Source organism: Tachypleus tridentatus, chromosome 8 (genome assembly GCF_004210375.1).
Source record: "Tachypleus tridentatus isolate NWPU-2018 chromosome 8, ASM421037v1, whole genome shotgun sequence".
Lineage (NCBI taxonomy): Eukaryota > Metazoa > Arthropoda > Merostomata > Xiphosura > Limulidae > Tachypleus > Tachypleus tridentatus.
The window spans coordinates 118629162-118640290 of record NC_134832.1 but is presented as its reverse complement, the minus strand read 5'-3'; the positions used below and the strand labels follow the sequence as shown (position 1 = coordinate 118640290).

Below are 11129 nucleotides of genomic sequence, written 5' to 3'. Positions count from 1 at the left end.
TGTGCCTGTCTGAATCCGAGGATCCATGGTTCGTGTTCCGTTGTCGTAAAATCTCGCTTCACACGTTGATGCAGCAGGTACATTATGAGAATGATTATCAAATTTCATTATTAAATTAGTCCAAGAATTAGTGGTATGCGCTGTTGAATATTCACCGTCTCCCTAGTCTAAATCAGTTAAAAAATAGATACGTCTAGCAGAGAGAGTCGTCCAGCATAGCCTGCTGTTTAGGGCTCGACTCGTAATCTGAGTGTCGTGGATTCGAATTACCGTCCCAACAAACATGCTCGCCCTCCCAGCCGTGGGGGGCGTTATAATGTGACGGTCAATCCCACTATTCGTTGGTAAAAGAGTAGCCCAAGAGTTGGCGGTTGGTGGTGATGACTAGTTGCCTTCCCTCTAGTCTTACACTGCTAAATTAGGGACGGCTAGCACAGATAGCCCTCGTGTAGCTTTGCGCGAAATTAAAAAAGAAATACATATATGCAAATAAAAATCAGAAAACAAACAAAGCAGAAACAGCTCTTGAATACATACATAGTATTTTCAGATGAACATATTTCTTAAAAGAGTAAATTATGTATAACGGAATGTTAAACAGCATACAGTCTCACGAATAGTGGGATTGACCGTAACATTATAACGCCCCCACGGTTGAAAGGGCGAGCCTGTTTGGTTCGACGGGGATTTGAACTCGCAACTCTTAGATTACAAGTCGAGTGCCTTAATCCCCTGGCCATGCTGAGCCCACAGAAAAGACACCTCATTGTGTAGCTTTGTGCTTAACAACAAATAATCAAACGAAGCAAAGCTCAAATAATAAAATATCATATACTGACTGTTTCATATTTTCATTTGACAATTGGCTTATATAATAATAAGATTGAGATCGTATTTAATTTTTTTAATTTAAATAATTCTTCAAATTAAAAAATACTTTATGATATATTTTTGTTGGAAAACTCGTAGTTATTGAATATATGTTGATAATGTATGAGAAAATGCTAGTAATAGGTGGCACTTAATTCTTTCATATTGTTTCGAGTATTGTACACAGAGCTCTATGATACAATTGTAAAATTGCGTCAATAGAAGGTGTGATGGTGATGTATGATCGAAGAAAGTAGCGTTTATTTTATGTATAAGTTTTACCAGTTATTTATATTCATTTTTGTTAAAATCTAAATTGATGATAACTCTTTTAACAGATTATTTTTAAGGAGAGGCGTGACGTAAGCAAAAACAGAGTAGTAAAATATATAATTTCTAAAGTGCAGAACAAATTTATAATTGTTTAAAATATATACCTATTACTGGCGTACATTACTTTATTAGAGCTTAAAGTCGAAGTATTTTTATTTTGTAGCATTTTATAGGGCAACGTAACCTTCGTGCTAGTAGTAGTAGCATTGAATTGTCATTGAATATTGGTTTGTAAATGTTGATTATTTAGTCAAAAAAGGTGATAAAGATGGAATACTCATCAGATGTTATCGAAAGGGTAAGTTACAAAAGTTTAACTGTTCATGTGTTGTCACTTTCAGTGTTCGTTTATCCAATTCCTTGTATTTTTAGTTTTACAACGTTTGAAATTTACGTTTACCTCCAACCAAGATTGCATCTTGTATTACATGCAAGAAATAAACATATTGAGAAGGAAAATTGTAAATGTTTTTGTGACAGATGTTCATTTTTCTAGTTTAAAATATTGTATAATGCAAAAATATGGTTTCACACGTTTTGGTAAATTGCTGCTAAAGGGATTGCCTTTATGATGCTCTTATGTTAACAAATGAACAAAGACATAGCTTCCATTCCTTACATTCATTATGCTCCAGTTAGACTATTTACCTCCTTATAAACTGTAGAAATTCTTTATACTTTTTAAAAACTAAATTTTAGAAATTATGAAATGTTCATTAACTGTTATTAATTTTAACTATGATGAAACACTTATTAAATTTAAACAATATTTGTGTAATTTAATAAAAGATTTTTTTCAATTTTTAGAATCTTCATCAATTTTACCAAGGAGGACCAAACCAACAGCAGACCAACCATTTCCTCACTCAAGCTCAGATCTCACCCCAGGCCTGGTTCTTTGCTTGGGACCTCCTGGATGCATCCAAGGTATGTCTAAATTTTCACAGTACACTTTACAACAAGAAAATTGAATAGTTCAAAATTAGAGCTTGTGAGCCATACTATAAGTTTTTTCAGAAAATATAAATGGTAGGGTTGTAATTATAACAAGCTACCTGTTAAGACTTGGTGTAAGGTAAAAAATTATGTAATCGTAGAATTGCTTTAAATATCAAAGAAAAGGAGCACTTGTAGTACCAGTTCTTTAGGAAACAAATAATTGTGAAGAAACCTGGCAATAAGTCACACATTAAACAAAAGACTAACACATAAAAATAAGTAAAATAAAAATTTTGGGTAGAATACTAATTAACATTTTGATAAATACAGTGTATACTTCCTTAATGTTTCTAAATTCAGTGCTACACTCTTCAAAAAGTTATTTTGCTTATCTACAATTTTAGAAAAATATTTTGTGGTATTATGTTGTAAACATCAGACTATGTAGGATTTTTCAAGTATGGTTAATATTATGTTGTAAACATCAGTCTATGTAGGATTTTAAAGTGTGGTTAGTATTACATTGTAAACATCAGACTGTGTAGGATTTTAAAGTATGGTTAGTATTACATTGTAAACATCAGACTGTGTAGGATTTTAAAGTATGGTTAGTATTTGTTGTAAACATCAAACTGTAGGATTTTAAAGTATGGTTAGTATTACATTGTAAACATCAGACTATTTAGGAGATTAACGTATGGTCATAAAATTCTAATTGACACCAAAGAAATTGGAAATATGTACATGTATTCTATGCCAGTTTCTTTATTTAACATGAGAATAATTAAGGTTTAACAACAACCATCTTGGATTATAAAGATTACTTCTTTAATTATCAAAACAACCAAAATAAAATTTATTTAGAATAAATGAAATCTTTTGTTTTAGATGTTTATCCCAAATAATGTTTTAACTCTTTGACACACTTTTCATCTTTCTGGAAAATATATTCTGTGCTATGACATCAGTGTGAACTATCCTTTTTTTACTGTCTTCTTATTGATTTGTGTTGTTCTTTAGTCTTTGGTATTCTGGTTGTCTATAAGCAATGTAGAGGTGATACAGTTCATGGCTTGGAACTGCACACATTGCTATATTGCATGGTTTACATTTAAAATTGGTTTTCAATTTTAAGACTGGTCACTGCAGACTACAGTTTGATTTGTACTTTGAATTGCTAAACTGGATAACAGAATGTCTCTACAAGTGTAGTTGATAGATCAAGGCTTGGTGCTTGGACCAAACATTTACTGCTTTTTTGAAATACATGCAGTAAGCCTTGAATCATTTGCTCATGAAATTTTCTTGGACTTTCAGCATTTTCTCCTTGATCAGCACTATATAGAACATAAGCATTTATCAGGGAAACTTCCAGTATCCTGTAGTAGACAGTCTCGTATCACTATGAGGTCTCATAGGGAGATGCACAAGTTCTCAGTTTTGATTCAGTATGTCAACACTACCACGTAATAGTTATATATCTCAGTTCTTACATGCCTGTTAAATCATCTGTATTATTAGTGTGTACAAAAGGCAACTGGTGAACCCATTTTGTATTTTGCCAGGCACAAACCAAGGTTTCTTTCTCTCATAAGTATTAGATAATTACCTTTTTCTAGATAGAGATGCTTTGGATGAGTCTCTGGTGGCATTCCTTGGGGTCCAAGTCTTGTGGTATTACATGTCTCCATGCCAAACCTTTGTAGTTTAGCAAATAATTTTGCTGATGAGCAGAAATTATCAATGTACATTACCACACTGCTGTGATCATATCCCTTCAATAATTCTAAGCAAATAGACTTAGTTCCAGAAACATTTCTTGGGTAACAAGAGCCTCTTTACTACAATAATTGTGGCTGGATATGCTGTCATATAAGGTATACTGCTTTATTCCATAATGTGTGGGTGTAGATGACAAATACTACCTGAAAGATACACTGCCATTAATTTTTAGTTAAATGCAATGCTTAGTGGAGGGTCACAGATATCCAAAAGGAGTCACTTTTTTTCCAGAGAGGATCAAATCCAAGCTGACTATGTAGTGGTCTGTCAAGCCTATTGTATGTAAAATGGATAAAGGAAGTTACTATCTCAAATCTATCTTATGATATCATTGAATGGCATAAAGTTAAGTCAAAAGGTTCTCCAATAGTCTTCTAGTTTATTCTTCTGACAGTTACATTGCAATCTACAATGCAACATAAGCTTTTATTTCAGATATGTTTGTATCAATCCATATGCAAAATTGAGACTTGAGTACAGTGTTGACAAGACTGTTATAAAAACTGTTCAGGTTGCCTGCTTCTCTCTTGAAAAATAAGTTGAAAAACTGCATCTGGAAACAAAAAAATTAAAGTTTAGTATCCACAGGCACCATGTTGCCAGTTATACTGTGGTAACTAGTCATTGTAAAATAGATCAAAATCATCATAATCCTACCAATCATCACTTGCATGTTGTTGTTGTGCTTGAAGGGGCTGTGTTACAACTGGAATTGCTTGCTATATCAGGTTCTGAGGCAATGGATGTAGTTTTGGTTGGCCAACTCTTGCTTGTCCTCTGTCAGTGGCTCAAGGTTTCATTTGAGGATACTGTTTGGTCATTGAATAAGTGAGTGGCTGAATTCTACCTTGCTGTTTTTAGAAACTGAAAACCTTCTTGGTAATAACTCATAACTGCAATTTGTTATAGTATTTTATGCTCCATTACTTTGAACATTTGCATCTGTGATGTGGATGCCATTTTTAAATGTCCAAAATATCACAGAATTTAAAAATGTCTGCAGTTGGAATTTTTGCAATTACTAGTGATAAATGGCATTATTTTTCAAATAAAATCTTATAGAAGATTTCCCAAAGCATTTATTTTAATTTTCTTGGAGGCTGTTTGGTATTGGAAAAACCATATGACATAATATTTTTTAGCTAAACAGACAAAGGGTTTTTAAGTCTGTATGTTGCTAACTATGCTCTTTTTATTTTTGGAGTTCAGTTACCATTTGAACTGAAAGATGTAAGGATCCTAAACCACCAGTGATAACTACATTTTTAAATAAGTCATTCCAAAGCATTGTAAAATATACAGAAAGTTCTGCCAAAAAAAAGAAATTTAGATCTGAATTTTAAAAGCTTCTTATTGTTATGATTAAACAGATTCTAAAGGTTCATTTTTAGAATTCTACACTTGCTTTTATTTCCATTGCTCTTTGCTCAGTGATAATTACCTTGACTTATTTTTATCAGATTTGATGGTCTGAAATATAGAATTTTTTAAACCTATTTATAACTTACTTGGATAGACAGGTAAATTACAGAAGTTATGGGACATACTGTTTTAATGCCTTTTATATATAGTGTTCTGAAATGAATATTTGAGAGAGGCAGTTATTTTTTAATTTTTTTTAACATTGAAATTTATCAGATTTTGTGGCTTAGGGAAGATCTTCAGATATTTCTATTCGCATGTAAATCAACATGTGAAGAATACTATAAAAATCACTGTTTATTTATAATGAAATACTTAAAATGTAAAAACTATGCACTTGTCAGCTTAGCCTAACAAAATTTAAATAAAATGCTGGAAACTATGCTAGTTCAAGCATTGGTGCAAAATAAGACATTAAATAATGTGCTGTTTACATTAATTTTATGGGAAGATAAAAGTTGGACTCATTCAGTAATTTATTGCTTTTTATGCAAGAATTACTGGTTCAGCTGTGAAAGGTACAGCACTAAAAATATTAAATTAAAAGAAAAAAGATTCAAAAAAAGATTAACTGTTAAAATTTTAAAGGTAAACAACTTCAAATGTTCTGATTAATACTGCAGTTAGTGCTGAGAGAGAGAAAAAGATTATTCATTTTATTCAATATTAGAAACTTAATCTCACTGTACCTTGATGATTTCTACAGTTAGTTTGGAATAGATAAAATTTTAAGTGTTACCACATAAGATTTAATGTTCATTTAAGAGGTTCTAGAGGTTATGCAAATGAAATATTTAAGGTATAAAATAAAAGTATTTTTATTTTTACAATAGAAATAGCTTTTTATTCAAACTGATTCAGTAAAGGCTTTGGAAGTTCAGAGAAAGTTTTAATAGAAGTACATTATTAATAAATCTGTTTTTTATTATTTTATTTTTTATTTGTACTATGGATATATGATGTGTTTTAATAAATTCAGAGTTATATGTTTAGTTTCAAGGTGACCAAATTGACTATCTTCATTCTTTTCATATTAACTGGATTTACAAAATAAGATTGTGTAAGTATTAAGTAGAAAAAGAAACTGTACTTTCAGTGTGATATTTTAAGGAAACAATATTATTTATGACAGCATTCAAGAGAAGATTAATGAAACATTTCAAAAGTTCCTTTGTTTGAAAAAGACAAAAGAGAAGGACAACCTTAGTTATATTAACAAACTAAAAATAATTTGTATTTATTTCAATATTATAATTTTGAAAATTTTCAGAGCCACGTGGTTCAGTTCTTTGGAGCAAGCACTTTACACGTGAAGATTTCAAAGTTTTTTCATGAACTACCTTCAAATCAGTATGAACCACTTCGCAACAAGTTACTTGAAGCTATTCTTTCTTATTCAGGAGGTCCAAAGATTGTTCTTACACAGTTGTGTGTTGCAGTAAGTTGTTATTTTACGTTTAATGTACATTTTTTTGGTAATATAAATTATACTTTTAATTTGTATACAAAGCAAATTTAATACTATTTTAACCCATACTGAAGAAAACTAACAAAAATCATGATGTTTAGCAACTGTAGTGAAGACACAGATTTTTTTTTAAAAATTAGCACAGTTAATTTGTCGGAAGTTTTGTAATTGATATTTTAGACATATTTATACTTCCAGTTTAAAATACTCAGTATTTCTTTTGTTTAATTTTCCTCCAGAATAAAAACAATTTAACAAATCAGACTTGTTTACTTAAACTCAGTTTTATGTATAATGTTTTCTAAATGTTATTTATTATTCATTATAGTTCTTTTAAATTTCTTTGTAACAGAAGTGGACATCTTCCAACTTTACAGATATCTTACCAAGCATAAGAAAAGATACACAACGATATAGTCTTAGTTGTAGAAGTTACATTATTTCCAGTTATTGTGGATAATACCTTCTGTTAATTGTTTGAGAGTACAATTTTTTAACAATAGAAGTGAAATTGTTTAGGATTTTTTGTAAGGGAAAACTCTGTCTCTAAAGGCAAGGTTTTATTTTTTGATTTTAATTTTTTTCAGATCTGTAAATCTCAAGTTAGTCATTTAATTTATTTATAAAGAATTAGCTGCTAAAAAAAGGGAAGGAAGTATTTTTATTGATTTATTGCTTCATTATTCTTATCTACTAGAAATGGAAGATGTTTTATAGAAGATTCTAAACTTGTATTGTCAGTTAAAATGTGTAGTTTGAGATTTGTTTGTTTCAGCTGTCTGCTTACATTATTCACACTGTCTCTCATCATTGGCCAACAGCCATTTCTGATGTGGTAGCCACAGTGCAACCTTCTCATCTTCCATCCCTACCTGTAAGTTTATTTGTATAACATTTTAGGTGAATACTTCTTTATTACAAAACAAAAGTTCTCTGCACTCACTGCAAGGACATTGTTTATGAATGATGATTCTTAGTAGTATTTTTGTTTTTGTGCTTTTTTTCTTTTGGAAAAATTGTATTTAAAAAATAATAATAATGAGCTTCCTAACAAATATTTGGAAATAGTATTAAACAGTTTTTTTTTCTTGTCATAGTTACGTATAATAATTTGTGCTGTGATAAGTATTTTTTAGTTTCATTTATATGATACTGCTTTATTCTTTAACCAAGCCAGCATGAAACAAAAGTTTGTGTTATCTTCATAATATAGTATTTTATTCTCAGGTAAAACTGATTTTTCTCCCAGTAATGAGTAAGATAGGTCCACTCTGTAACTGTACATTTGGACAGGAGGAAGTACTGTGATTTAATTCTGAATTTCTCTCAAACTATGTTTATGTAAATATAAAGGCTGAATACAAGTGTAAACATAAAGTGAAAACAATCTTTAATTAATAACACAAATCAGCTTCTGGTGGGACAGCAGTAAGTCATCAGGTTTACAATGTTAAACTCAGGAGTTCAATTCCCCTCAGTGGACACATTACAGATAACTTGGTGTAGAGTTGCTGAAAAAAAGACATGCACATCACAAAGTCACAGTGTGTGAATTATTTCAGCATGAAGGGTGATTGCCTTAACTGAAAAGTTGGAATTCTGAAAGTTCTGTGAGCTGTTCATACAAAATGTTTATTTTCAGTATATTTATAATTCTGCCCCAGTCAGCATTATGCTATGTACTTAAGATCTGTAGTGTTTTGATTTTCTTTGGGAACTAGCACTAGCCAAGAAACTGATCATTCTTTTAGAAGATAAGGGAGGTTTAAACCTTGAGAAATTACCTGATTTATCATTGGAGAAAACTGAAGTATACTTGAATATACTAGATGTACATTTACAACTATTTTCACTTTGGCACACCAGGTTTTATCTCAGGGAAAACAACATGTAGTAATAGGTAACTAGAACAAAAGTTGCTTGATGACTGACGTAATCATATGTTATGTAAAAACTACATATACTTACAGTAACTGAACATTTTTGGAAGATTCTATATCAAAATGAGAAGGTTGAAAGCAGTAGTAACAGTTTATATTGTTTTGTTTTTGAACCAGGTTTTTTATGTGAAAACATAAAATATGATGAAAAAATATTCAAAATAGTTGTATGTTAATATATCTAGCCAAACACTGTTGTGTAGTTGTCTAAATAAATCGTTTTTGTCTGGAACTTGAAGTTTCTTCTACATCTAAGAATCTGTTGACATAGAAATCACTAGCTACTACAATTATCAGTTTTGAATTGGAGCATATTTCTTATTCTTTTTAGAAAAACTCATAATACAACTTTAACTTGACACACTGTACTCTAGTGTTTTGATGATTTTAACTGGTAGTTAATGTCAAGTTTATTTTGCTTCTTTCTTTGTTTGAGATGATGCTGACTCGTGATGTTTTTGTAGTGAGAAGTACCAAAAGATATCGGATAATAAAGTTGTACAAATGTTATAAATTACATGTAGATAACTAAATACTAAAAACCTGAAACTGTATTCAGTGTCTAGTCTAATGGTGTTAATGAACAATCCACCTGTTATAGTAGTTCTGAGTTCATTGATTTATGTCTCTCATCATGTTTGGGTACAAATAAAATATTTTGTTACTCAGAACTGTAACTTTTCCACATTATTTATTGACATATATTTTTTACTTTATTTTTCACAACTTTTTGTTTTAAATTTTAAATGAGAAGAATGCTTAGGTTAATTTTTTGTCTTCAACTAAGAATGGCCATAAATCACTCTGGTGTTTCATCTAACAAAGTTTATTTTTGTTCTTTCATAGACCAGACTAATATTTTTTTATGCTATCAGTAAAGATATGTCTATATTAATTGTATATATAAATACAAATGGCAAACAATATAAAGTTCAAAAATCATACAATTATCAAAATATAGAATTTTCCTTTTTTAATTTTTGTAGGATTTACTATTTTTTGTTTTACATTTTAAACCATGCCATAAAAATTGACTTTGATCTTTAATACTGAGCCAGTTTTAACAGATACCTTTATATATATATCATTTAGTTACTAAAAGCACTGAAATACAAGTTTTTTTTACTATTTAACCAAACTATTTATTGTACAGAAATATGTTTATGTCTTGAAACATTTTCTTAAACAAATGAGAAATTATAGATTTACAGAAATACTTAATTGTTGACTTGGTTGCTAATTTTAGTATAATATTTTTAAAACTACAAAATCTATACTTTCAAGTGTTTAATAACAATAATAGTTTTTAATTTTCAATGGATTGAACTTAATTAGCATTGCTTAAAATGAAGTTGTGTTTTCTTGTTTGTTTTTTTATTTAATACCAGCACTTTAGGTTGTGTTTTTGCTTCTTTGTTGTATTATTAGTCAACCATCCATAGGGAAATTTCAGGAAATTTGTACTAAAAATAGTATTCTAATTCAATAGAATTTGACACTTATCAAGTTTTTTATAATGGTAAAGGTAATTATTTTAAATAAATATTATTGATAAGTGTATGTGGAAGGTTATGTATACATGTTGGTTAAGTTTGAATCAGGTCCCAGGGACAAAAATATATTGGAGTTGCACTATGAGCTTTAGAATATGTGCTTAAATGAAATTGCTGTGGTTCAAGTTGATTTGGTAATCTTTCTCACAAAAACATTCATTAATTTCATGATACAGTTATAAAGCTTTGTCAGTTTCAAATCATCTTGTTATTATTGCATTATTAATGTACTAAGAGATATACATAGATTAATTTTATAACTATAGCCTTAATTTCATGGATGAGGATGTTTCTGATTGGTTGTACTGTGTTTTAAAGCTTGTCATAAATGTTCTGATGTGTAAACTCTACAATAAAAATTGAAGACTTACTCTTCAAAATGTTGTGACTTTTGACTACACTAATTGATAATCCTGTTGTATAAATATTTTTTTTGAAAAAGAGCAATCACATGCTCTTCCAAGTCACTGATCAACTTTTGGGAACTTGCTATAAATGCGATCAGTGATATTTGATATTTTATGTGTGACAAGTAATTGCCTATCTCAAGTGTGATCACAGTTCTGTAATTAACTCAACATTCATGGGGGAAAACAATACTTAATTTGCATGAGCTTCTATAATATTTAAATGTCTTTCTGTACTACAATACCTACATACTGTTGTATGTTCTATTTTTCTATACTGCAATCTTTGTTAAACAATCTGCCTTTTATCTTTCAGTTTTTTATGATAATATCTCAATGTTTTGTTAAGTACTCTATACATCACTAAAAACAATCAAGGAGTGTATTTTATAGTGTGTTTCATAAGATATATTTA

General features: G+C 29.9%; 1 protein-coding gene across 3 annotated transcripts in view; it reads left to right on the top strand.

The window, feature by feature from the left end:
• The first annotated feature begins 996 nt into the window (after positions 1-996).
• Positions 997-11129, top strand: part of cdm (importin-13-like protein cdm) — a 55939-nt gene continuing 45806 nt past the window's right edge. For 2 of the 3 annotated variants that reach the window (XR_013012818.1, XM_076451151.1), the window contains exons 1-4: positions 1024-1501; positions 2011-2130; positions 6617-6784; positions 7590-7688. Coding sequence is in view for 1 of the 3 variants with exons in the window: in XM_076451151.1 (XP_076307266.1) it covers positions 1472-1501; positions 2011-2130; positions 6617-6784; positions 7590-7688 (417 nt within the window). In the remaining 2 variants the exon portion in view is untranslated. Of the gene's footprint in view, positions 1502-2010; positions 2131-6616; positions 6785-7589; positions 7689-11129 lie in introns of all 3 variants that reach the window. The other variant, XM_076451152.1, reaches the window with a different exon arrangement.